Consider the following 25,497-nt stretch of genomic DNA (forward strand, 5'->3'; position numbering starts at 1 on the left):
CGGGCGGAGGCCCATGTGGAGCGGGAGCGGGATCGGGATCAGGAGTGGGATCGGGAGGAGACTGAGGCGCCCGCGCTGAGCACGGCGAGGCCGGAGCCGCACCCGCATCGCCGGGCCCTGCACGCAGCCAGCGCGGAGGCCAGGCAGGCCGCGGACGCACCATGAAGGGGTGAGTGCGGGGCTCGGCCCGGGCTGGGCCCGCCCGGGCCGCCCGGCAGCAGAGCGGGGAGCGGGAGCGGGGCGGGCCCGGGCGCTGCGGGCCAGGCGCGGCGGACGGGAGGCGCGGGGGTACCGAGCGGTGCCGCCGCCTCGGGACTTGAGGGGTGTCGCCGCGTCCCTCCCGCCCTCGGGGACGGGGCTTGCGGGGGCGAGTGCAGGGGGAGCCCCTCTCGAGGGAGAAGAGCCGGCGGTGCAGGAGCGCCCCGCGGGAGCCCCCGTACCCTCCCGGCTGTGCCGCCGCCGGAGCGGGGGCTCCGGGCGCGCCGCGCCGGGGACGCGGGACGGGGCGGCTCCGCGTGCTCGGGGGGATCCCACCCTGCGGTGTCCGGGAACCCGCACAGCGGACGGGGATGCGGGCCCAGCTGTCGCCCCTGCCTGGCTGGGCTGCCGTCGTTGTGTGGCAGTAGCGAAGAAGCGCCGCTCGGTCGGTGCGAAAAGGCTGCCAGCCTCGGGTGTGTGTGATTTTGCACCGCTGTTGTGTGTAATGTCCTCTTAGCACTTTTTGTCGGGGTTTAAGTCTTTAATTGCTACGTGGAGGCTGTGCGGCGTGGATGGATGACAAACGAGCTGTGTTCTGTGTTACGTTTCTGTAGCACGCTGCTTTCGGCCTGCCATCACTTCTCTGTGGCTCTTGAAAACCGGAGATTTCAGGCGTGGTTGGCTGAAACACTGATTTCCTGCTCCGTGGGGGCAACGGGGTGCCGTGTTTGAGCAGGAGACCGGAGGCCTTTAGACTCTCCGTTCTGCTTTGGTGTCAGATGACCTGTCTGACCTTGTGCAGGTCACTTTGGGACAGGTTTTTCAATGTTGGTTAAATCTCCTAATGTTTATTAATTTCAGCATCACTTTCAGCTCCATGAAATGTGATCGTTCCACTCCTGTACCTCACTTTCTTCATTCTCACAAAGGAAGCTTTCCACAGCTGCTTCTCAAAAGAGCATTAAACCAGTCCCCTTGAAACTGGTGTTATGCAATGATGGGTATTATTATTCCAGTTTGGCAGCTTAAGGCAGAGAGAATGGAAGCTGAAGCACTTAAGCTTTTACTAAGAAATGGTAAGGGTTTTAGCTTATTAGCAATTGGGGTGAGGTCACACAAGACTGCTTGATAACAGACTCTTAGCTGTTTCTTACAGCATGTAAGCAGCTTCAGGCATCGTGGAGGGCTGGCAGGTGTCTGTAGAAAGAGGCTCAGCGATGATTGCAAATAAATTGACTCTCAGCTGACACTAAATAGGTGTGTTTGGGGTATTGGACAACTCTTTATCCACCTGCATGGAACAGGGCACCCCCACTCTTAGTCACCTTGTAATGAGGACGGTGGAGTTTGCGAGGAGAGCAGCAGCAGGATCAGCCCAGGAGAGGTGGCAGTTGATGTGATTGTTGTTCTGCAGCGCTCCTGACAGAACTGGGTTTCCTTTTATCCTTTGTTGACCGTCCTGCTGTTTGCTACAGCTTAGCTTTGCCTTGGCCGTGTGTCAGCTGTGGGACAGGATTACTGGGACCTGGATGTGTGAGGGTTGTCCGGGCACGTCCGGCTGGAACCATGGGGGTCTCCTGGCAGGTCCCAGCCAGAGCTGTGCACTGTGCTGTGGTGCTCCTCAAGGGGCTGAGCCTGGCTGTGCTTGCACTGCTCAGGAGTTCTCATTTTGTGGAGATTTTTACCTTTTGTAACTTTTTTAATAAAAAACTATGGAGTAAAAACCTACATACCCCTCTTCTGCTTTCAGAGCACCAAACTTTATTTCTGTTACTTTACTTTCACTTGGAGGCAATTTTATCACTGGTTCAACTTCCAGACTTATTCTTTGGGCTCTGTACTCTGTGCTTTTCTGGTACTCCTTCATCTCTTTGAAGAGAGATTCCTGTCTTGCCAAAACACTGTTAGCACCACGCAGCAAGTTCTTGTGCAGAATAAGTTCATATTCTTGTGCAGATTCTCATATTGAATCCAGGTGTTCTCTGAAATTTCAAATAGAGGCAAATACGCCAACAGAACTCAAATTGAAAAATAACCCCATTTAAATACAATAAGAGACCCAAAAGACTAGAGAATGTTTCAAAAGGAATATATAAATTATAGAGGGGTACTTTGAAACAAGTCCAAATTGTTTGTCAAGTTACAAAGATCGGTGAAGATCCCTAAAGTACTGTCAGAAGATGGCTCTAAAAATAGATCTAAAGCTTCAATTCCCCACATACAGAAACTGATGTGCTCGAAGGGATCTGGTCTGTCTTTAGTATTGAATCCAAAATTGTGGATAAGTCCTTTTGAACCAACTGACTCCATCTGAGTACTTTTTCTGGGAGTGTATGTGTTGCATTGTAACCCACACCACAAAGGACGGAGATGATTTTGGGGAGCGCTAAGACACATAATGTCAGCTGTAATTACGAAGAGTCTGCTTGGGCAGAGAAAGAATTAAAGAAGAAACTGTCAAGTTCACTGACGTTTTGAAATTTCAGATCTATAGGATTCAGATCTAAACATGTTACTTGCAGCCCTCTTTCTTAGCTCTCTGAATTCAAAATAGCACATAGATATGTGTTAATAATGGATAGCAGGTTGTAATGTCTGTGACCTCCTCTCCTAAGGACCTCTGGTTTCAGAGATAGTTTTTTGCTTTCTCAGCTGCTTAAAATTTTGTGAGTTTTCTCTTATTTGGTGAGTTAAACAGCTTCTGAACTGGTTACTGCTGTTAGCTCCCACCTGGTTTTACTGGTGATATTTGGCTTTATGTTCGCTTTATCTTCACCTTCTGAATGATTTCAATAGTGTAGAGGCTCATATGTTTCCCTCTTTTTCTGAAACGTGGCTTGAGAAACTGAGGTAATTCACTGTTCTGTTGGTGAGCCTCATGATTCTCTAGAGATTCATTTCTTTTTTCATTTATTGTATTCCTAAATGTTGTTATTGTTAGTTCTGGAATTTGAAAATCTATTTTAGAACTGGGTTTGCATGAGGAAAAATACCAGTGGGAGGGACTCGGGTTCTACTGTGTGTAGTAATTTGGCTGTTTTTGTAGAGCAGATGTAAATAATGCTCCCTACACTTTACTACTTTCAGGATGTTGATTCACTTGTTGCTCAGCGGTTTTGTATTTTCGTTACAGTCCTTAAGCTACTGGTTTTAAGGAGAAGACAAAATCTTGCATTGATTCTCGAGCATTTGCTTATTTCTGTCTGTGACCTGTTGATGTCTTAAAGTAAGGGTACATTTCTGAGCTGTTTCAGTTCAGATGAAACCTGGGAGACTAAGGCATCCAGCCTTCCCTAAAGACCACCTTACATGAGGGTACTGCAGGACCTGCATGCTCCATTGTATGCCTGTACCCGCTGCGTGACTGGACTGTCAGATGCATTGAGCACGTAGTGCATGTTCTGAGCAGGGCCCAGTGCCTGTGATCCTGTGCATATGCATTGTCACATTGACCAAACTCCAGTTTTGATGGGAAACACCTGTGGGATTGTCATGTGGCAGCACATGCTGAGCCACGTGATGAAAAACTGATTGAAAAGAGAGCAAAGTGCTGTGTGTTATGGCACTGCCTCGGAAAGTAAGGTCCACTACTTTTGAGTAAGAAATTCCTGGAAGAGTGCCTCTCACTTTTATGTGTTTAGAGTTATGTCTCAGGTTTTGTAGTTTCACTTGCTGCAGAAGAGTCCTTAAGGCTGCATGTTTCATAGCAGGTTTCTGCTACCACAGAGACCTTCCTAACCCAGAGGCTTTCCAGGCTAGTGCTATTCTGGCTGCCTTTGTAGGAAAGACATCACAGCTGAGGAGTACTGAACATAACAGAAACATAGCTAGTGTTTTTAAAATACAGGGAATCATTATGGTAAACTGGTATCTCTGCTTGTTTGGCCAGGATTCACAAAGTAAACCTTTCAAGGTCCTGAAGCTGTGCGTGTTTCTCACGAGAACAGGGAGAGTTTTTTCTCTCCTGAGTTAGTTTGATGGAATTTGTGCAGAGCTGTAGATTTGCTTCCATTCGTTAGGCACAGTGCTGAGCTTAATGTATATGGGAGGAAGTTCCAAGTTTATGAGAAAACTGCTGAATTGTCATATGCACTGGAGACAAAAAAAAGGTAATTGAGCTTGAAATTCACTGTTTGTTTTTAGTCTTTTTCTGAACCTAGAAATGTCCAAGTGTGAGCCATACTCTCTGCATTTAATTTCATAGATGGTAAATTTAGACCTTGCCTATATGGATGCTTACAAATGGCTTAATAGCTTCTAAATGAGTTTATAAAAAACTCAGTACAGTTTATTATAGATACTTTAACCTGATTTATAACTCTTACCCTTTTTGAGTTTAATTCCATAACCAGATTAAGACATTCCACGAAGTAGGAAGGATTGGGAGGGTAGGAAGGTAACGTAGGGGTTGTGGCCGTTTTATTGAAGCACTTCAGAACCCAGTCTTGGCTTTTGAGTGCTGTTTGACCATTCAGTTCTTTTTGCATGTATATGTGGCTTGTTAATATATAGATTGGCTTGCTAGTTTTGGACACTTCTATGAAAAATATAGTATCTTTAGTTAATCACCAAACACCACAGACTCTGCTGCCATCTCCTGAGGACAAGAAATGATGCATCCTCCTTTGCCACATTAAATCTCTTCTAAAATGGGGAATAATGGGTGATGGCTGAGCCAGAAAAATACTTTTATCCAAGCGGAAATTATTCAGAACTTGAAGAGCCTGCCCATTTGGCAACCATCAGAAGTGTTCAGCCCAATAATCTGAGAAGGCGCTAGATATTTTTACCTAATGGAGGTGAAGGAGAGAACAGAAGTTGCATCTTTCTTTGGGAATCAGTAAGAGAAGTGCAGTATTTCCTTACATCCCTACTTCTCTAAGTGAGGCAGGGAATGTCAGGATTACTTTCTGCTCCCTGCTGAAAGAGGGGAAGGAAAAAAGTGGGGTATGTGGAGTTCTAAAGCAGCAGAAGTTTGTCAGGAGAGAGATTTGAGATTGGAAGCAAAGGGGAAGAGGGAAGCAGTCTGCGCACAGAAGAATACCCAGTGAAACTAGTTAGACTCTTGGACTAACTAGCTAGAGACTCTTGAACTTGAGGACCTGAGAGTGGAGAAGCACAGCACTGAAATGGGATAACTGTGTATTTGTGTCAAAGCATATTGAATTAATTCATTATGGAAAGGACATTAAACAAGGCTTTATAGAAAACTGAGCTAAAACCATTTCCACAACAGTGCCCATACTAGGTGACTAGGATATTTGAATTTTCCTAGGGGCAGAGGTTTTTTTTTCTTTAGTTAATTGAAAATAAAGTACTGTACTGCATAGTAAGATCTTCATGCATGAAGTACTTCTGAGCTCACTTGGCCTTCCTTCTCCCTCCCTGTTCTTTTCCAGGCTCCATGTGATTTTTGGTCCTTAGCAGACTAGAATCTCTAACCCTGAAAAATTTATGATTTCCACCATCTGAGCATTGTATTTATGTTCTCCTGAGAGTGTGGGGTGAGGGGTGAGACCCAGGGCAGTAATTGAAGGCTTATGAAAGTTTTCTCTACATGGTACTTGAAATTACTTGTCAGTAAAGATCACAAATTAGGTTGAAAATTACAGTTAAAGGAAGCTTGTTTGGTTTTAGCTTTTTAGCACAAATTTTCATTTGAGAGCAATTCTTTCTTATTGAAAATTGGGAAGGGGGGGGAAATAGCTGTTTTTGCTTGTAAGTTAGGTGCTTACAATGATTGTTGCTTTAGAAGTGTTTTAAGGTAGGCACATAAAACTGATAGCACATTCTGTTAATTTTTCACAGTATGTTATTAATATAATGTGTGATTTGAACACCTTAAAAAAACCACCAGCTCTGGGACTGACATCCAAAGGCAGGAAACTCATAATGACCTGACTTTATTTTTAATTGTTCTAATGGACACAGGCATTTGTAAGAAAAGGTGTTTCAGTGACCTACAGAAATAGTTTGTGAAGCAGAAAAATAATTTTCTCCTGATATGTCAATTCTATAGTTTGTTGTCTAATGTACATACTAGAAGTGCCCTCGAGCTATATTTGTGTAAATAAGGTACTTTGTAAACCCAGCATCACTTCTATTTTGAATTTGAATGTAAGCCTGTGTTCTTTCCTGATGTTCATTAGGTACTTCGTGAACACTAATTAGTGAAGGATCATGATCTCCTGGGAGGCAAGTGAAGGTTATAATTTTTGTATCTGGGGACACCAAGGGTATGGAAAAGGGCAGTAATCTATAAGATATCTCGGGATATAGGTAACGGAGACACAAAATTATTTTTGAGCAAAGCTTTTTTCATACTAGTGAGTACTGCTTTGCAATCATGGATGAAAATCTGAATGTTCCTGTGAGCAATGGAGAGCTGGGATTTCTGGCAGCTCTTTATCTGCTGTATGATCATAGGCAAGTTGTTTCCTCTTTCACCTGACTTTGATGTACCTGGGATAGGCAGAGTTAAAATCTAGGCCTTGACCTTGTGAGGTGCTCTGAAGCATCAGAGTGCTATAGGCAACAAAATGATATGTGTATGGCTGCTTTTTGTTGTAGACCAGCTGTATTTATTTCTGATATTTTGGAGTTTGAAAAGTCTGTCAGCTGGACGTGGTGATTCCTGTTTTTTGTATCCAGATGCAGAATGAGATAACTTCTAATTTTCTTAGGAAAGTTCATTTTTACTTGACACTTGTTGAAGTGACCTCACTACCTCCCCTTGCACTTGCATAATCTAGGTAGCTGAGGTGCTTCATGATTGTGCTGCTACTTTAGCTTTAGGGTTGTCTTTTTTTGGAGGGGGAGGGTTTGCTTTTGTTTTTTTGAGATCATGGTTGAGCGTAGATTTGAGGTCTAGTACAACTCTTAAAGAACGTTTTTGAACTGGAAAAACTGTGAGGCTATTATTGCATAACTTTGCTTCTTGCATGTGGAGACTGGCCAGTATTTTGTAAGTGGCCAGGTTTTCTAGGTTGAAGCAGAATGAAATATCCAAATAAAATGAAGAAACTTGAATGTAATATGCTGTGGGTTTGTTGTTGGTTTTTGTTTGTTTGTTTGTGTTTTTTGTTTTGTTTTGTTATAAATGAGGGAGGCAAGGAGGATCTAAGTGTGTCTTGGGGAATAATGATGCGTGACAGTGAGATCCATTAGAATTACAAGTCTTGAATGAAGTCATCTGATAATTCTGATTCTAAAATTGCTTAGCTTTATTCTGTACATCACTGTGCCCTTCTGCAGGCCATCATACAGCCAGGAGTAACTTCCAGCAGAGTATCAGGTGTCGTGCAAATACATGTTTTCAGTAGTAAGTGGGGCTAAAGAAGATCAGGGGGACTCAGAGGCAAATTGGTAAGATTTTTCCATGCTAGGTTTGTACATATCCTTCTGGTTTCCTGACAAGTGACGCAGAGTAGATATACAGCCCACAGATCTTGGAGATAATTGAAAACATACTGGTCTACCCACAAGAACTAGACTAACTTGTGTGCCTAGCAAGACAGCTCATCTATTAAAAAAAAACACAAACCAAACAAAAACAAAGCAAACAAAAAAACCCCAATGGTCCCAGAACCCAAAACACTGGAGAGACTCATTTGGCCTCGGAGTTAACTCTAAGCAAAGCCACACCCTTCAGGTCTATAGCTTTCATCATTCTGGTTTGGTTTTATTTTATGAGTGGATTATCCTGTCTAGACTCCTGCTTTGACTTGGAAGCCGGAATAGAAGCAGTAAAGCTTAGCTGGCTGCTTGGCAGGTGACAAACCTCCTCTGAAGTCCTCTTAATTTGTTAGAGCTCATTTCTCCACACTCCCTCTCCTGACTGATGGTACCTCAGTAAGTTTTGCAAGTTTCAGATACAGCTCTGCTAAATTTAGCACGCCAGATGCCTTCAATAAGCCGAGCCCAGCTATCAGTTGCGTGGAGATCTGTTTCAGTCAGGCACATCCCTCTGGGGAGAGACTTGCAGTATTTAAAGTTGAATGAGACTGAGATTCTTACAGCATTAAGAAACTCAAGATTCCCCTTTTTTCTCCCTGATGTTCATTCTAAACTAGTATTCAGTGCTCGATATTCCCCGGAACTGAATTTGTGTTTCCTCTTGAACTGTAATTCTGGAAATTGGCTGTTTTTTGAGCTGTCATTCTGTGTAGCAGTTCTCCTTTGGGATACGTTGAGCAGCAAAAGGCAGTCTTAGCATAAGTAACACTAGTGTCTCGTTTAGCCTGTGTTACCTCCACCATTATAAATTCAAGACACTGTAGGAAAAATAGACTGTGTTTAAATAACAGGCCCATAGTAAGCTGCAGGTAGAGGAATGCAACTGCATTGGGACTAGTTGGAATTGCATTTGTTTCTACAAAAAGTGTGAGGTTTTTTTCTAGCCAGCGCCTGAAGGATACTAGGGCACTGGCATGCAAGAGCAGAAGTGTTAATGCCAATGTTCTGGGCATGCATCCAGTTTCAGTAACTGGTGCATGTCACCTCACTAAAGTCACACTTCCATTTGGATTTTGTGGATCACTCCTCACTTCTGCTCTAACATCGCTAGGCAGTGTTGCTGTGAGCTTTTAATGGATAGCAGCCTTATGCAGCAGGAACAGGTTCCCTTTACTAGTGAAGTTTCAGTGTTTTTTCCGCAGTAACTAAGTCACAGAATGTTGCAGTTGTGAGAAATGCAAGGATCCTAGGATATTGGTTAGAGCCTGGTGCTAACAATGCCAAAGTTGTGGGTTCAATCCCTGTATGGGCCATTCACTTAAGAGTTGAACTTAAAGATCCTTGTGGGTCCCTTCCAACTCAGAATACTCTGATTCTGTGGTATGTCAGGAAAAGGCTTCTAGTAGAGACAAGAAAAACTTATTGCCATTATACAAGACAATAGGAAGTGTTTGGGGGTGCCATCAGCAGTTTTGATTAACTGTGTTTAAGGAAAATTAACTTTTAATTTGAAGGAATGTAAAGAAGAGCTAGTATGAGAATAGTGGGATTTGAGAGCCAGTCTTAGAGGAGGCCAGGAGCTTGGCTTTGGTTAGAAGAAGGAAAGCATAAAGAGATCATAACTCTCTGAAAAGGCATGTGTGATGGGCATTATTGGTACCCATCATCTACAGACAGCATATAGGTAGGCTTGAGTGCATTTAGGATGGAAATCAGAAGAAAGCCTAACTATGAGAGTAATGGTACCTTGGGAACAGCCTTACAGTGGAAGACGTTTAAGTGGCTTCAGAAGGCTGTTATTCCATCAAGGAAAGGGTATGGATTTGTAGAACGCTGTAGTAGTAAGAGGCCTGACATGATGACCCAGGAGTCCCTCATTCTGCCATGTTAAAAATAGTTGCTTGGGGTGGGTGGTTGACTTGTTCCAGAAGTTAAGATGGAGTACAGTTGACTGTTGCACGCTCCATGGAGTGCCATTTGAGATGTAGGGTGTCAGTAGTGTGTATCTTCTTAGTAATATTATTGGCATCATAGAGTCAAATAATCTGTTAGGGAAGGGCATGTCCCTTTTGGGTGCTTCAGGCTCTGTACACATCTTTATGTTCTGCTAATTTGGGCTCATAATTTATTTTTTTTCTTTGCAACAGCAGAGGATAGGTATTTCTGATACCTCTACTGAGTGGGAATGCATAGGACTGGCCTAATCAGACCTTAGCTGACAAGGTAAACTTATGTTACTGATTTGGCTGAGAAGTAGCTTGAAGAAGCAGGTCTAGTTGTAACTAGCTGTTAAAATTAAAAAAAACTAACAAAAAAAAAGTAAAGGAAAAAAAAAAGTAAAAAGCCCCACAAAGGTATTTGCTTTACTCCAGTGAAAGGAAGGGAGTGATCATTTTGTGTCCTTTGTTACAGGTGCTTTGACTTGGATATTTGGAATAGTTTTTTTAAAATCCTTGAAGGTATGTTGTTCTGTAAATGACAAAGTGTAGCACTGTATTGGCTAGACATTGTACTGTGTTCACAGGTGTACTGACAGATCTACATCCCCGTGCTGCTCTTGCACAGTGCTTCCAGGTTAAACTGGGGTAGGCTGGCACTTCTGTTCAAGAACCAACAAGTTCTGCCTCCGGCAACTTGTTTTCTCTTTATGCTGGCAGAAGACTTGTGTGGTGAACCCAGTCAGGGGACTGATGTGGGTTAAAACTAAACTTTTCTTTTTTTGGCTAGGTTAGTTTTAATTGGTGTTGGTTCACCACATTGTTGCACAAATGTTTGTGCCAAAAAGAAGACGGGAATGTGTGGCTTGGGGACAGCAAGACTGCTGCTTTTGGCAGCAGTGCCAGCTTTCCCATGATTTTACTCAAGGCCACAGTGGCACTTTTGCCACATTGTCCTCAGGCAAAATGATAAACTCTCTCATGATGTGGGTCTTCCTTTCCACATCCTCATTTAGTTTGCTTATTAAATGTTTTTGTGCGTAATAGATGTGGTGCTGATTTAATCAGCTAGTACTATACATTAAAGTAATTTATGGTTTTAGTGCATACTATTTAAGCAGATGTATTTAGCATATTGATTTATGCTTCCTGCAGTGTTTCTCAAACCCTTTTCATATTTTCCTCCAGGATAAAATATTGGCCCTGGTGCAATTCTCAAGCAGCGAGGAACCAGCTAGTGACAGAGCACAGGAGGCAGGCAGCAGGAGATGGCAGGAGGCAGCAGTGAATGTGGCAAGTGGTGAGAGATAGAGGGGGGAAGTCTAAGGGCTCTAGGAAATCTATGGACAAGTGCCTTTTAGACACCTACTTCTGGAGCTCATTTCTCTGGCCTGATGCCAGCCTCAGAGGCCATGTCTCGGCTCAGCAGCTACCAGCAGCCTTGGACTCCACTTCTGCATTTATTTATTTATTTATTGTCTGCCTGAAACCTTCTTGGTGAAGGTTTGTCTTCTGGACATGGTCATTTTCTTAGACATCCTGCCATGGCTGCCTGTGATAATATATCTGTGTCCTGTTGCACTGTCATCAGAAATATTTCACAGTGACTGCCTTCTAATGCCTCATTTGTTTCATTAGTCACTAATTAATTTTAAAATAATATTAGAAAATGCAGTACCTGATGATGGTCTATGTCAGAGATTTTTGCTCAAGTATCAAAAGGGACTTCCTGTATAACAACTTTGCTGTGAGTTCACCACTTTGCTGTGAGTTCATCATGCATTGCTGATCTATGGAAGCTTGGAACTATTGATATAAAAAAAAGTATTGCCAAGGTTAATATATTATTTGGAGAAGAGGTCTAGACTTTCAATGACTAAATAGAGTGTGAGATTTGTCTCCTCTCTCACTGACCTCCTACACTGCAGCTAATCTGGCCTACCTGGGACGTTGAGACCTGCTCCCTTTGGTTTCCACTCTGATACAAATGACAACAAAAGAGGCTGTTCAGTCTGCTCTTCCCTTCGAGTGCAAGATTACTGAGGTGCTCTGCTCCAGCAAAACTGGAGACAGAAATATACCCAGGAACAGACATGCCACAGTTTTGTTCCTGCCTTTTGTGAGGAAGAAGTAGCAGCATTGCTGGCTGGGATTAGAAAAGGGCACAACTTGCCTTCTGTGTGCCTGAGGAAGCCCTGCCATGCTAGGCTGAACAGCTGGGCATAAAGCAAGCATTACAGTTTCTTCATCATCTGATAACTTCTGTGGTGTGAGGAGATCATCCTTACAAGCTCAGAAGTTATTGTGTGTTGGAGTAGCATTATCAAAGGGACTCACACAAATGGCAAACATGAAGAAAGGCATCTTGAGAGCAAAAATAATCTAGAAATTGGAAAGGGCTGTGAAACAAAGGTTGTCATAGGACTCACAGAAAAGAGATACTGCAGACTGTTTCTGCACATTGTAGTGGCTTATAGCAAGAAACTTTAGACATATAACCTCTTGGTTTTGCCTATAGTATGCCTGGGTATCTTGACATGGATGAAATGCAAGAATATGGAGTCTCTTGCTTCTTCTGTCATTATTGAAGTCACTGTTGGAGAACATACTGTCCACATAGTGAGATGTCTCTCAGGAGATGGCTGTACAGTTGAGCAGAGCTCGAGGACAAACTGCAAGGATTCATTGCTTAGCAATTGCCTTTGCAATTGGAGGAAAAAGGTTGACATGTGCAGTGTGGTGGGGGGAAGATAGATGAGGAGCTGCCTGGAAGAGTTTGCAAGAACCCATACTGACATGAGATGCTTGAAATCAGGGGGCTTTTTAATCTCTTTAGCAAATGTGTGACAAAAAGGCTAAACTTTGGAGTGAGCAAAGTTGATGTGTAAATGCCATCCATTAGTTCAGAGTAGTAACTTGAACATACTGATGTCATGGAGAATTACAAAATTGTCAATTGTCCATTTATGCTTGGTGGTCCTCTAAAAGATAGGCCCTACTTACAAGTTGTTTAGCTTCTGTAGGGAACACTAGGGCAATTGTGTCATGCTGAAGAGCGGGCAATGGTGTGCCTTGATATCTCTGCAGAACTGAAAACTGTATTCTTTGCTGTAAAAAGAGAAAGTAGGTGTGAAGGTAAGTTATGATTCTTGAAGTAAATGTTAAAGACTCCATTCCTGTAGCTTTTTCTGATAGTTTTTCAGGCTGCACTACAATGCCCAGAGAGCATTGTGCATTTATCACCCATCATTGGTAGTGACAACTAAAACTGGTATCTGGAGTATTAATCATTTAAGGGGGTTTTCATGTATAGCCAAGGTCAGTTAATAAAACAGAGACAGATTATACTCTGCATTGCTTGTTGCAGTTCTTAAAGAAAAATAAGTTATTATATCTTCTTAGCGTCACTGTGTTATTTAAATTAACTTGTGCTGTTGTGTCCTAGGATTAATCTATCTGAAAAACAACCTGCCTAGGCACAAGAGACATTGGAGATGGAAAGCAGCACATTACTAGAATGAACTTCAAGCCTGATGTACAAAGCTGCTTCTTTGAAAATGGAATTTGATTTTTTTTCTAAAAGGCGAGCAGTGTCTCTCCTGCTGTTTGGGCAGAAAACAATCTAGTTGCCCATGTGTATTCAGTAAAAACAGGGCTGAGGTGAACTGAGAATTCTTTGCATTTCTAAGTCCATGTGTATTGGCTTTGTACCTGCCCTCTTATTCTGGTGACCATTTGGGAAATGATTTTGATTATCTGGGGTTTTTTATTTTTCATTCTTGTAGTCCTTGTTAAAACTGCTTACATTCACCTAGGAGCAGCTGATCTCTTTATTTATTTTTCTTTGGTTTGTTTAGGTTTGCTTCTGTGTATATAGTGTTTCTGTCAGGAAGTTAGTATTAGAAAAGAGAGAAGCTTGGTCTGTTTGTTCTCAGTATAATTTAGTACTGGTATTTTAAAATTGTGATTCTGCTCTCAGTCAGCGGGAAGGATTACATCAGAGATGATCATAGTAGATGCAGATACCACCTTGAGAGGGGCACACTTGCATATTAACAGGCTTAATATGTTTGCTCCACATGGTATTGTTGCTTTTTAGAGAAATATGTCTAGTAGTGACTTAGTCTTTGTCTAAGCATAAGCTTTATATTGATAGGTGGTAAAATTAAGGCTGTCTATGAAGCACAGATAAGGACTTCATTTCCTTGGTCTCTATTCTAGCTTTCTGTTCCTCTGGTATTTTCTTTGGGGTTTTCTTTCCTTTCCCCTTGTGATCTTGATGATCAGTGTGAAAATTAGCAGTATAAAGTCGAAGCTAATACTTCTGCAGAGATTTGTGTTCTCCTGTCTCCCACCCAATGAAACCGCACGTGCGCTACGGTGCCTTAGTGTTAAGTGTGGCCTGAGAAATCTCTGACTGTAGAGTACTGACTGAAATTAGGTTTGCGAGTTAAATCAGCCACCAACGTAAGACTTAATTGTATGGGTTGGACATGGCAGTTCAAATGTGTATTGAACTGATGATTAGGTGGGACAGTTCTCTAAGCATAAATAAAATAATTAATCTTTTGTGTCCTTAAAAATTTTGCAGTGTGTCAGATGTTAAGCGTGTTTTGATTTGTTCCAGTAGCCGGATCGAGCTGGGAGATGTGACGCCACACAACATTAAGCAGCTGAAGAGGCTAAACCAGGTCATTTTTCCTGTCAGCTACAATGACAAGTTCTACAAGGATGTACTGGAGGTTGGCGAACTAGCCAAATTAGGTACAAGTGTTCTTGCCAGTAATTGTGGGCTATGGTGGCAGAAGTGCTCATCATTGCTGTCCATAATGATTTTGAACAGCAGCTCCTTCTATTTTGTTGGTTTACATCATGAAAAATAACTGTTTGGGAACTTCAAAAAAAGCAGCAGTCCCAACCTCAGAGGGTTTGTTTTCTAAATAGATTACATCCCACTGGGAATAGGCACGTTTTCTGTTTCAGCAGAAAACAATTGTGTGCTGCCAGCTTGCCTCCTGATGTCATTGCTGGTTGGTTTGAATGGTAGTAAGCATCCACTGTGTTAAAGCTCCACTGGTAACTTCAAGTGTGAATCCACAATATATGATATTTTATCTGGATGGGAGAATTAGCAGGGTGGGAGGGAGGAAGGAAGATCAAGGGTGTAAACGAAGGACCTGTATGTATAGTTTGAGATTTGTGACTGATAACCCTTTGTTTCTCTCCCTGGCAGCCTATTTCAATGATATTGCAGTGGGAGCAGTGTGCTGTCGGGTGGATCACTCCCAGAACCAGAAGAGACTCTACATCATGACACTTGGATGCCTGGCACCCTACCGAAGGCTAGGAATAGGTAAGGAGGATCTTTTGTATCTGAGTCACCAGAGAAACCAGGTTGCTGTGCAGCATTCTAGATGTGCTTTCAGGTTTTTAAAAGTTAGTGCACTTTTAGACCACTGGTTCCTTTGAAAGGGACTTGGGGGAAAGAGTATGATTTATGATGTGCTCTTTTTTCCCTGCCTTTCAGAAATGGACTTTTTGTAGAATTTTTAATTCAGGATTTCAGATTATTTTAATTTTAACCATATTATCATATCATGATGTAAATACTCTGCTTCTATAGATGTGAAAATTGATGCAGAGAGATGAAATAATTTGTTAACAGTATGTAGCCAGTATGCAAGTCATACGTCAGTGGAGTACAACATTCCTTCATTGGCTTCTCCCTTCACTCTTCTAAATGTACGATTTTTCTGTTTATTTTGTCTTTATCACTACTGATCATTGCTGCTCAGGGGTAGTACCTGGTTTCTGTCTGTACTGCATTTTATTCTTTGCTCTACCTTGCAAATACATAGGCCAGATTAATCAAGACCTTACAGTAACCCATTTGCTTTGATAAACTGGAATGAAAAGATAACTTTATTTTAAATTATTTTACTAGGTCTTTGGTAGAAAAACTTACCAGTGCTCTCACTGCTTTATACATTGTTTTGACCGTTTTTTGAGGTGAGTTTGAGACCTTGAAGCTGGTATTAAAATATGCTTCTGGGCTGTTGTGGGGTTTTTTATTTTCTTCAAAGCAACAATGAATTAAAGTTTGTGAGCAGTCAGAGAGACAGTGAAATGCCTGCACATCATGTTTTATTTGCCTTTTCTACTTCTCACAAGCTCTATCATTTTGGTCTACCTACAGTTAACCTGCCTCTCCTCAAGAAAGCACCTAGCTAAGTACTTAATTGTGCCCTTCTGGTTTTCTGAAGTATCTGTTTACCTTTCGGCAGGAACTAAAATGTTGAATCATGTCTTAAACATCTGTGAAAAAGACGGCACTTTTGACAACATCTATCTGTAAGTAAAGAAGGTACACCCATGCATTTTCTGAGTAGATACAGGAGCAAAGGGAGGGAGATCCAAGAGCATTTTTAGTATGTATTTCAGTGGGGTCATGCAAAATCTTTTAAGTTCTAGCAAGAAAGCTAGGAGTCATATTCTGGGCTTGTTGTGTGATGCTGAAAAAACCAAAAGCTTGCTTGCTTTACAAGGGTTTTTGCAAATTTGCTGAATTTGAAAGTAGTTTAGTTACAAAATTATGTTCTAGAGCAAAATTACACTGAATGGCCAAAAAATCTTTTTAGAAAGGATTTTATTTTTATCCTACAATGTCACCTTCAGTCTTGCATGCAGTTTTGATGCATTTGCCATCTGTCTGTTGTGACAGCACTCTGTGGGTTAGAACATCAGATCTGAGATGCTTGCAAGCACTCAGAGTTTACATTCAGTTGTAAGGCCAAACTGCTATTCCCATTCCTGCACACTGACAGGTCAGCTATTTGTGCAGCAACACAATAAACTAGATCAGTGCCCTCACCCAGCTGGGGAAGCTGTTTTCAGTTTTGTTTCTGGGTGTTGTTTTTTGTTTTAGTGTGGTTTTGGGGAATGTTTTCTGTGGGTTTTCTTTTTCTTTTTTTTTTTTTTTTAATCAACTACACAAGCACTTGGCATGATGCAGACAAGAGAACAAGCACTGGGGTAGAGGACAGCCATCTTAATAGGTCCCCCTGGAAATAGAACCTGAAATCCATAGATGCCAAAGCCATGCTTCTCCTCTGCTGCTGGCTTCACACTTCTTCCTGTGCATTGATGTCCGTGCAATTACCAAGTGAGCTGATGCAGTTTTTGGCCTGATCACTTCTCTGAGCCAGCTTTTTCCTTGTCCATCACTGCCTGCTTACACCACTACAACCACGATGCACTGCTAGGGATAATCCCACAGCAGGTATGGATGGACTTGTGCTGCCAGGGAACTGCACCCAGAATTCTTGCCAGGACTGTTGAAGATGCTGAGTGAGGAGTGTTTCATACACTGATACCACTTTAAATGGAGTGACTTTCTCCTCAAGCTTAGACCACTTCTACCATGGAGGTGCAAAGTCTTTCACGTCCTCTACTGTTGTTTATTTGTGCCATCTCTGTAAGAGGAACATGTGTTTTAAAGAGGAGTCTGAGTAAGGCTGCTTTTGGCTTGTATTCCTGCTCTCCTGCCTCAGAAGTGGTAATGAAATCTCTCTCAGATGTCTGCTAATGGGACAGGGGCTTTCGTTTTTGCACGTTACTGTGTGCACAGTGAAGGGGCTGTTTGCTGGTTTTAATGCAAAAAGCCAAATCCTTTATAATTCTTCATTACACTTCCCAGAATAAGGATTCTGGGATAACAATAACCATGAAAACTGGGCATAACAAAGTTCTTTTAGTGGCCCATTGATTTTATTACTGTGTCTGGTGTTTGTGTGTATTCTACGTGAATATATTATTTATACAGCTTAACATCAGTGACTAAATTTGTCATTATTATGAAGTTTCCTTTTAGCTATTTGATGCTTATTGGGCTTAACACTGAGATCTTTTGTTTTGTTTTGCTGTTGCTTCCAGAGTTGCTTTGGTTCTATGGTTATTCAGCGTGTTGTCATGACAAAGTGATTCATGAGTTTGTGTGGTGTCCACTGAATTTTGGGAGTGTTTAATGAATGCCTTTTGAGCCAAACTTTTTTTTTTCCTTTCTTTCTTTTCTTTTTTTTTTCTTTTTTAATGAAACTTGTGCAAATAGATATCCTAGTCACTTAGGATGAAGAACTGATGTCTGTTTGTGTTGGAGGCCTTGAACTCTTGAAATTTGCTAGCAAAGTCTGTAAAACTCAAGGGAAATAGGTGAAAGGGGCAAGAAAGGGGAAAGGACTTTGTAAATCCATAAGGCTTCTTTGTGCTGCCATAACTTTTTTATGAGGAGAGAGGGGTAGTTAGAAGTGAGCAAGGTGTACACAGTTGCCAGTTTTATGTTGCAGTGTGTTGGGATCACCACTTAGTCAACTCCTTTGATCATCTGAGAAGTATTTACTACAGGGTGTTAAAGTTGGCCCTACGGTGAAACGCTGTTATGTATTTCCACAAAATATCTGCCTTTTCCAGATTAAGAAAAATTGTAATTACTGAGGTAGTAGTGCTTTAGAGTCTCTCTGCTATTTTGTGTTCCTTAAAAGAGCTTTACTGAGGGGAAACATTTACTGCTGTTGGTTGCCATGGGCCATCCAGGAGCTGAGTGTTAGCTCAGAACTGATTTGGGAAGAGCAGAATTTCCAAACCTTAATTTACACCATTTTTCCTGTCTTTAGACAGCTAGAACAGCTAGAATGAGCTAGCTGTTTCTTACCTTGTCTTTGACCGTTCTGGGTATGGAGGCAGAATACTGATACCTGTCGCTCTCTCCTCCCTTCTGTCCCAGGCATGTCCAGATCAGCAATGAGTCCGCAATTGACTTCTACAGAAAGTTTGGCTTTGAGATCATTGAGACGAAGAAAAACTACTACAAGAGGATAGAGCCCGCAGATGCCCATGTGCTGCAGAAAAACCTCAAAGCCCCTTGTCTTGGCCAGAATGCAGATGTGCAAAAGACCGACAACTGAACAAAACCCCAGCGGACACTTTCTTGCACTTGCTTGTCGCCAAATAAGGAAAGAGAGGCCTCTTGATTTTTTTTTTTTAGGTTTTTTTTTTTTGTTTGTTTGTTTCTTACTCCACCGCTTCATCTTAATTTTTTTTTTCTTGACCTCTCTCCAACAAAATGTAATGCTTCTTCCAAGGATTGTCCAATCATGTTTGGGGTTGGGTTTTGGTTGGTTTTGGGTTTGTTTTTTTTTTTTTTTGAGCTCTCCTTTCTGGTGGGGTTCTTTCTGAGGGGGCTTGTTTTTTGTTTTCTGTTAGGGTGGGAAAAGGTGTGCAGATCTCTTTTAAGTTTGAGGTGTGGAGGGCTTGAGCAGGTTATCCTGATAACAAGTTTCCTTCAGAATTACTCTTTCAGTAAGCAGAATGTAAATCCAGTGGGGGGAAAAAAGGCAAAGCAATATCTTGTCCTTTGACTCCTACATTATCGTGTTTTTTATAACCTACAGGGTACTTTACTCTCCCCCAACCTTTGAATGTTACTTCAGTACTTCCCACTCCTCCTCTTAATCCTCCCCACCTCAAAAAAGTATATTTAGTTCTTCCCAATATTTTTGAGTATGGCTTTTTCCTCCATCTTTTGCTGAGAAGGGTGGGCTACTTTACCATACCTTTTCACTCTGCCTGGGCTAATCTTTTTGAATGCTTTTTTAAATACTCCTCACCCAAGCTGGTGCTACACTTCTTAACTGACTGAGAGGAGAGTTTAGAGTGGTCTTTGTTTTTTCTTATTTTCATTTACCCAACTCCCAGCAGACTTCTGCCAGAGTAAAAGCTAGATCTGGTGCTGGCAAGAGTAACCTTGTAAAAATATGAATCCTGAGGCAAGACCCTTGCTTTAAAAATGGGTGAAATGCTGTAGGGCTCATTGAGAGTTAGTTTTACCTGTGGTGTTGGGATGGTAAAAGTGACTGTGACCACCTTACCAGCTTTGATCACATAACCAAGCATCTGCCTCCAGTTTGTTACAGCTACTAAACCTGTAGTGACACATCTAGAGATGAGGCAAGGGTTGAGGAAACCAGGCAGCAAGGCAGAGAAGGCAGACACGAGTCTGACCCTCGTCACATAGCTTTGCAGGGGTCTCCTGGATTTGCTTGGGGTTGGCTTGGCTTGCTGTGTTTATGTGCTCCTTCGGGAAGAGGTGGTGAAGAACTGCACAGTTTGCTCCTTTGAAGATTATTTTTCTCTTTCCCTGTTCAGTAGTAATAATGCAGTTCTCCTGTTTTGGGAGGGTGTTCATGGAGCACCGGAGAAAGCAGCATATATTAGAGCATTTTATGGGTTTGGAAAATAGGCTGACTGGCTTCTTCCTAGTACTGTAAACTCGAGGCTACAGTGAACTGTACTAAGCTCTGCTTTGCATCCTTTCGTGCTCCCTTCCTACGCACTGTTGCCAGCGATTTTATGTATGCCAATATAAATACCAACTTGAGCTTGGACTCTTCTCCAAGCACCTGGGAAAGTGCACTGAGCTGAGACAACACCAACCTGCCCCATCCCCCAAGTAAATGCTGAACTGCGTTCCTTTCCTGTTTGCTTTTTAAAATTTAAATCTGCATCTTGAATTCATCCACTCTGAAAACCTCCAACCTACAGTGCGCATTGCAGCACTCATCTGGTTAGAAGGTGCTGTCCAGTCATTAGAGGGTGACTTGGGAACCAAGGATTCCAAGATGAGAGTTGTGGTGAGGCAAGGGATGGCACCCCTCGTTGCACATTATGTGGTCTTTGATACGCAGGGGGTGACTACATGAGCTGCTACAGAATTACTCCTTCTTTCCCAGAGGTATGTAGCGTTTGTTGGAGTGCATCTTGACTGACCTATGCTGGAAAACAGCTACTTAATTTGCTGGGTTTGCACTAATTGAGTCTTGGGGATGGGCAGATCGTTAACAACAGCCTGTCTGCGTGGCCTGAGCACCTGTGTTTGCAACACTCGGTGGCAGACTCTGGCTAGAAAGATGCAAACGGTTCCCTTGGCCAGAGGCAGCCTAGTTTTTGACAGAAGCTTATTTTCAGTAGGGCTAGGACCTGCTCACAGTGGTTATATTGGCCGTTCCAGCATCTTTCTAGAAGGGAGTGTATTGAAGCACAATTAGCTTGTCATATGCCAACATAGTTTCCCTGGCCATCTGTAGACCAAACCAAGAGAAGTATGGGGAGGGAGAGAGAGATAGTATTGTATTTGAGGATGTTTGTGCAGCACAGCTGTAACTCAGACCATAGCTGCCTCTGGTGCCAAGCAAAGTGCTCTTCATTCTTCTAGAACTAAGTGGTAAGTGTTTGGGTTGGGTAGATGGGTGTGGGGATATGAACTCTTAGGATTTGCTGTTGTCGTAGGCTTCCACAAATCAGTGTGTTTCACAGAAGTTTTCCTTCAGGTTTAAAAACACGAGTCTGATGTCTGAACTTACTTGGATTAACCTTTGTTTCTGTCTCTTTTTGCTTTGGGCTGCCATCATTCTATGAATGTATCCATGAAAACAATTCTTAAAGCTCCTATTCCACAGCAGACCTGCCTCATTGTAACTTCTTATAAAATGTTTTGTAGGAGGTGGAAGAGAGAGTAACCACAAATCTAAGACTCCTTTTCCCAGGCTATTAATCCTGGAAAACAGTTGTTGAATCTTGAATACAAGGTTTATTCTGAATCTCAGAGAAAGTTTTGTTCCCTGTACATGGATAAGGGCAAGTGAAGGTCAGTAGTTCTGGATGACAAACACTTGTATTTTATTAGTATATCAACCATGGTGAGGGAGGGAGGAGAATGCTGTATCTTAGTGTTGTTACCCAGAGACACTGAAATTGTGTGAAGTATGGGCTTACTGCAGAGAACTTCAGTGACTTTGGTTGTTGCTGCAGCAGCGCATCCCTTTAGCTTGAAAATAGCAGCTTATGAACAAGTAAATTTTTCAAAAGTTAGGAGTTTCAGTGGGGAAAAAAACCACCAGCACTTCCTGTTCTGGATGAAGATCTAGCAAGAAAAATGTGGGTGACTAACAGCTTTAGAGTGTAAATTGTGTATATACAAGTTATTCCTGAATCTCTGCAACTGGTTTTGTCCTATGTCGGTTAAGTATGAAGATATTATCTACGAAAAGACTCCTACTAGAGGAAACCATGGTACAGGAGAAAAAGAATCATCCAGAAGAGAGATCCCTCGTTTTTTGGAGGGGGAAGGGAGAGAATTTATTTTGTGTATACAGAAACTGGCTGAGTTTACATGATGCAGCTAATGGTTAAACCTGCCAACTAAATATGACATACTGTTACGATTGAAACAAACTTATGTGATATTTCGTTAAATCTTGATGGTGCCCTGTGTCTAGTAAAAATTTGATTCCCCAAATTGTTTTATTCTCCCCCATGTTGTAATCCAGGGTCAGCTGCTATGCACAAAGTCTGTGTTTTGTAAAGTGTTTGCTGACTTGGATGTTTCTTTTGAATCTGCAACTGCTTCCTGATTAATTTGGCTAAGACCACCCCTGGTCTCTTGAGTTTAAGGTTTAGTCAAAGGTATGCTGTTATGCAGTTTACAGATGAATTCTTAATGTTACAAGTTAAGTTGCAGGGGGAGCAAATTCTTTACAATAAGATGGTCCATTTTTAATCTATATCATTGCCCTTGTTGTACATCAGGAGCATGTTTTTGTTTTTCTCAAACTCTTTAGAAATACCGTTCAGAATAAACGTGCACTATTTGAGTTATGTCATTTACAACTTGTCATGTGCAATTTTTTGCAGTCCAGATGTTTCCCTCTGAAATCAGATACAGAATATTCCTCAGATGTTTCATAAACTGTGTAACACAGAAGATTTCTAACACAAACTGTGTGTTGGATTGCTGTGATGAATGCCAAGGGTGTCTGACAACTGAGGAGAGTGAGGTCTGTTTGTTTGTTTTCCCTGAAGTTATGAGCCTTTCCTCAGAAATCCTGTCCTATGGGGTGGAGGGGAGCATAGGAGGAGGAACTGTCCTGGAATATTTTTTGCATTGATTAGTGAGCAGTCTTGAAACAAACAGACCAGGTATCAAGAACTCTGTTTTGGGCTTTCCAGGTTAAATAATTTAAAGTGTTAAAATTAGCTGCTAGTTATTACAAATCTTGACAACAATCTTTGAAAAACTATGGTCTGTACTTGTAAAAGTAACTGGTCTTAAGATGCAGCACATACTCTTCCATAGTGACTTTTCTCAGAAAGATCTTTAAGTAAAACTCATCTATCTTTTTACCTATTCCAATCTCTTCTGTTAAGGCCATTTTTTTGTTTGCAGTTTCATTCTGCTTCTCTCCTGCTTTGAAATGCCATATATGAAGTGATGAAGTTGCACTCTGGCCCAGGTTCTGGGGAAAAAGAAATATTTCTCTAAATATTCTACATTGTATTCTATTCAATTTAAGCTCCTTTGGAAACTTCTTTCCCGGTAATGGAGTTGCTGCATTCATTAAAATAATGTGCAAAAGCAAAGCTCAGGCTCTGAAACTTGTCTGTAGTCTTGAGCTGCTGCTACCAGGTGTCTTCCCTGACCTCTGCTGGAGGGCCGGGAAAGCACAGCTGGAGATGAACTACTACCAGGAGTGCAGCCTTCATCACTCCAGCCTCACCAGCAGCTGCAGAGGCTGGAAAACTTTTGGTGTACTTAAACTGCTGCAGCTGTTCTCCAAACCACTCAGCTTTTATTGATCTCTGTCATGTTTCTTTCGTTCTCCGCCCTCAGCCCAGTTACCTCTCAAACAACCTGTACAATTTTAGACAATTCAGTTACTTGTGTACAGGGGAACTAGCAGATACCTCTGATCATTTGTGTTCCCCGTTCACAAAGCTGTTCTGGTTCTACAGGGAGTTACACTCCTCTCACTGCTTTCAAAACTTGGGTATTTACAGGGCCCCTGTAATGATTCGAGGTGTGCTATTATCTCTTAATTACAACAGTTTGCCTTGTTACTGATACGATTACTTGAAGAACAATTACCACATCAGGATCTAGTGAGTGATGAGTAAGTCAAGTCATTCCCTTCATTTGAAAAACTTGGATTCTTGCTTTTTTTCCCCCAGTGTGTATATCACCATATTGACCTGTACTGGAAATGATTTGCTGTTACAATGCCCAGTCACTCAGCATTAGAAGGTTCACTTGTCACTCCTCATTCTTAATATTTTTTCACCTCACTATTTCCTTTTTTAAAACAGTGTTCAGGAATATAGACCCCAGCACAAATGTTTGACTCCACTGCTGACCTTTCATTACTGTGAAAACTGATCTTTTACTCTATGCCCTGTGAAATCTGTCTTTTAATCAGTTTGCTGTCCCTGTGAGGATACTATCCTCTGATCCTGCAGTATCTTAGATTACTTAAAAGATCCCTGTCCAAAAGCTCTGAAGTCCTTTTGAGTATCTACCAAACCAAGCTGTCAGGTGAGTGTTGTGATCTGTGTCTGGCAGTATAACTTTCCTTTCCATGGGGGTTCTCCAAGTCTATTCAACCCATCTAATCCAGATGCTTTGTATGGGACAAATGACTTGCCTTATGCTCTTTTTCTCTTGCCCCTAAAGAGGATCAGTTCAAATAGATAATGGAAAGGTTACTCTATCCCTCTCTCTTTATTCTGCTTTCTTTCCTCCTCCCCAGTGCTTAAATACTGCACAAGCATTCAGTTTTACTACCATATTGCCTGAAGGCATTGTGGCAACACGAGCTGAAGCTCTCTAGGCCACAAGAAACTCCTGCATTGGGGAAAGACATACTGTTCTGTGTTCTGATTCCCTGTCAGCTGCTGTATCACATCATACAGACTGGGGCCAGTACTGATCACTGAATTGAATCCAAACCTCACTACAGCCAAGAATTAAAAAAAAAAAAAAAAACCAAAACCAAAAAAACCAACCAAAAAACCCCCCACGCTCAAGTTCTTGATTAAGACTATCTGAAATACAGCTGCAGAAACTCTTCACCTGTCACATAAACACCAAGTTACCTATTTAATGTAAAGCTTTTCTAAGCATTTGTGCTGTTTGTTTTGGCTTAAGCATCTTGCCATATAATTGCAAGTCTATATTCTCCAACAGAAATAGGCTACTGATACTTAGCAGGTTCCTGTTGTACGTGACTTCACCTGTGGAGTTTTGCCTGCTGCTGGATTTTTGCCACTGTGTTTCAGATGAGTTCTGGTGTTGACAATTTATGAGCTCAAAACACTCTAGAGCGTTACAGGGTGGCAGAAGGTAAACTTGGTTTTACTGCTTTGGACAAGAGGTGCCTTTTACTAAAAATTTCCACCAAAAAGGCACACTACCCTTTAAAGAGGAAAAAACCTTCAGTTTATATTGGAGTACATTGATGGAGCAGTGGTATTTCAGATTTTGTCTTCCAGTTTGGTTGTGTCATATCAGAACTAAAGATTATTAAAACCAAAAAAGTGCATTTAAATTTATGATTTACACTGTGAAGCTGCTATTTATAGTAACTTTAGAATTTCTCTGCAAAACCAGCTTGGGCCTTAACATTCTTCACAGCTGGCAAATGGGTCTTGCACTTCATGTCAGCTACAAGGTTATTTTGCAAGCAGCAGCTATTAAAAATAAACTGGTTTGGGTTTTTTAACATCTGATTGCTACTATAACTCATTTCAGCAGCAGAATAGTTCTTGGACACTGCTTCAGAAACTTGTCCCTGCTCTGTATTGTATTTTAGGAAGGTATATGGCTGGGAAAAAGGTATCTATTTTCCACAAAGCCCAAACATCACAGCTCTGCGTTTTTAGGTTGTCTCAGAAAGAAGAGACCCTGCAAGCTCCATTATCGCCTACAGGTAAGCAGAGGTACCATGACAAAGGTGGGATTGTTCAGCCTGGAGAAGAAAATGAGTGGAGACCTCATGGCAGCCTTCCAGTATCTGAAGGGGGC

The 25,497-nt window shown here is 41.9% G+C and overlaps 1 protein-coding gene across 2 annotated transcripts; it reads left to right on the forward strand.

Annotated features, from left to right (window-relative positions):
- On the forward strand, window positions 1–22,310 carry NAA50 (N-alpha-acetyltransferase 50, NatE catalytic subunit). Of its 2 annotated transcripts, none has more exons than XM_051780339.1 (5): window positions 1–169; window positions 14,218–14,354; window positions 14,824–14,943; window positions 15,875–15,941; window positions 18,370–22,310. In XM_051780339.1, the coding sequence occupies exons 1-5, from the start codon at window positions 162–164 to the stop codon at window positions 18,548–18,550; spliced, it is 513 nt and encodes a 170-aa protein (XP_051636299.1). In that variant the 5' UTR covers window positions 1–161; the 3' UTR covers window positions 18,551–22,310. The 2 variants fall into 2 exon arrangements, with proteins under 2 accessions (XP_051636299.1, XP_051636300.1); XM_051780340.1 differs by having other exon boundaries at window positions 14,221–14,354.
- The last annotated feature ends 3,187 nt before the right edge of the window (window positions 22,311–25,497 follow it).

Source organism: Manacus candei, unplaced genomic scaffold, assembly GCF_025592945.1.
Source record: "Manacus candei isolate 608988 ecotype Guabito, Panama unplaced genomic scaffold, ASM2559294v1 h1tg000014l, whole genome shotgun sequence".
Lineage (NCBI taxonomy): Eukaryota > Metazoa > Chordata > Aves > Passeriformes > Pipridae > Manacus > Manacus candei.

Coding starts and splice junctions, on each gene's coding strand:
- NAA50 (XM_051780339.1), top strand. Junction 14,355..14,823: donor TGGCGAACTAGCCAAATTAG/GTACAAGTGTTC, acceptor TCTCCCTGGCAG/CCTATTTCAATGATATTGCA. Junction 14,944..15,874: donor CTACCGAAGGCTAGGAATAG/GTAAGGAGGATC, acceptor ACCTTTCGGCAG/GAACTAAAATGTTGAATCAT.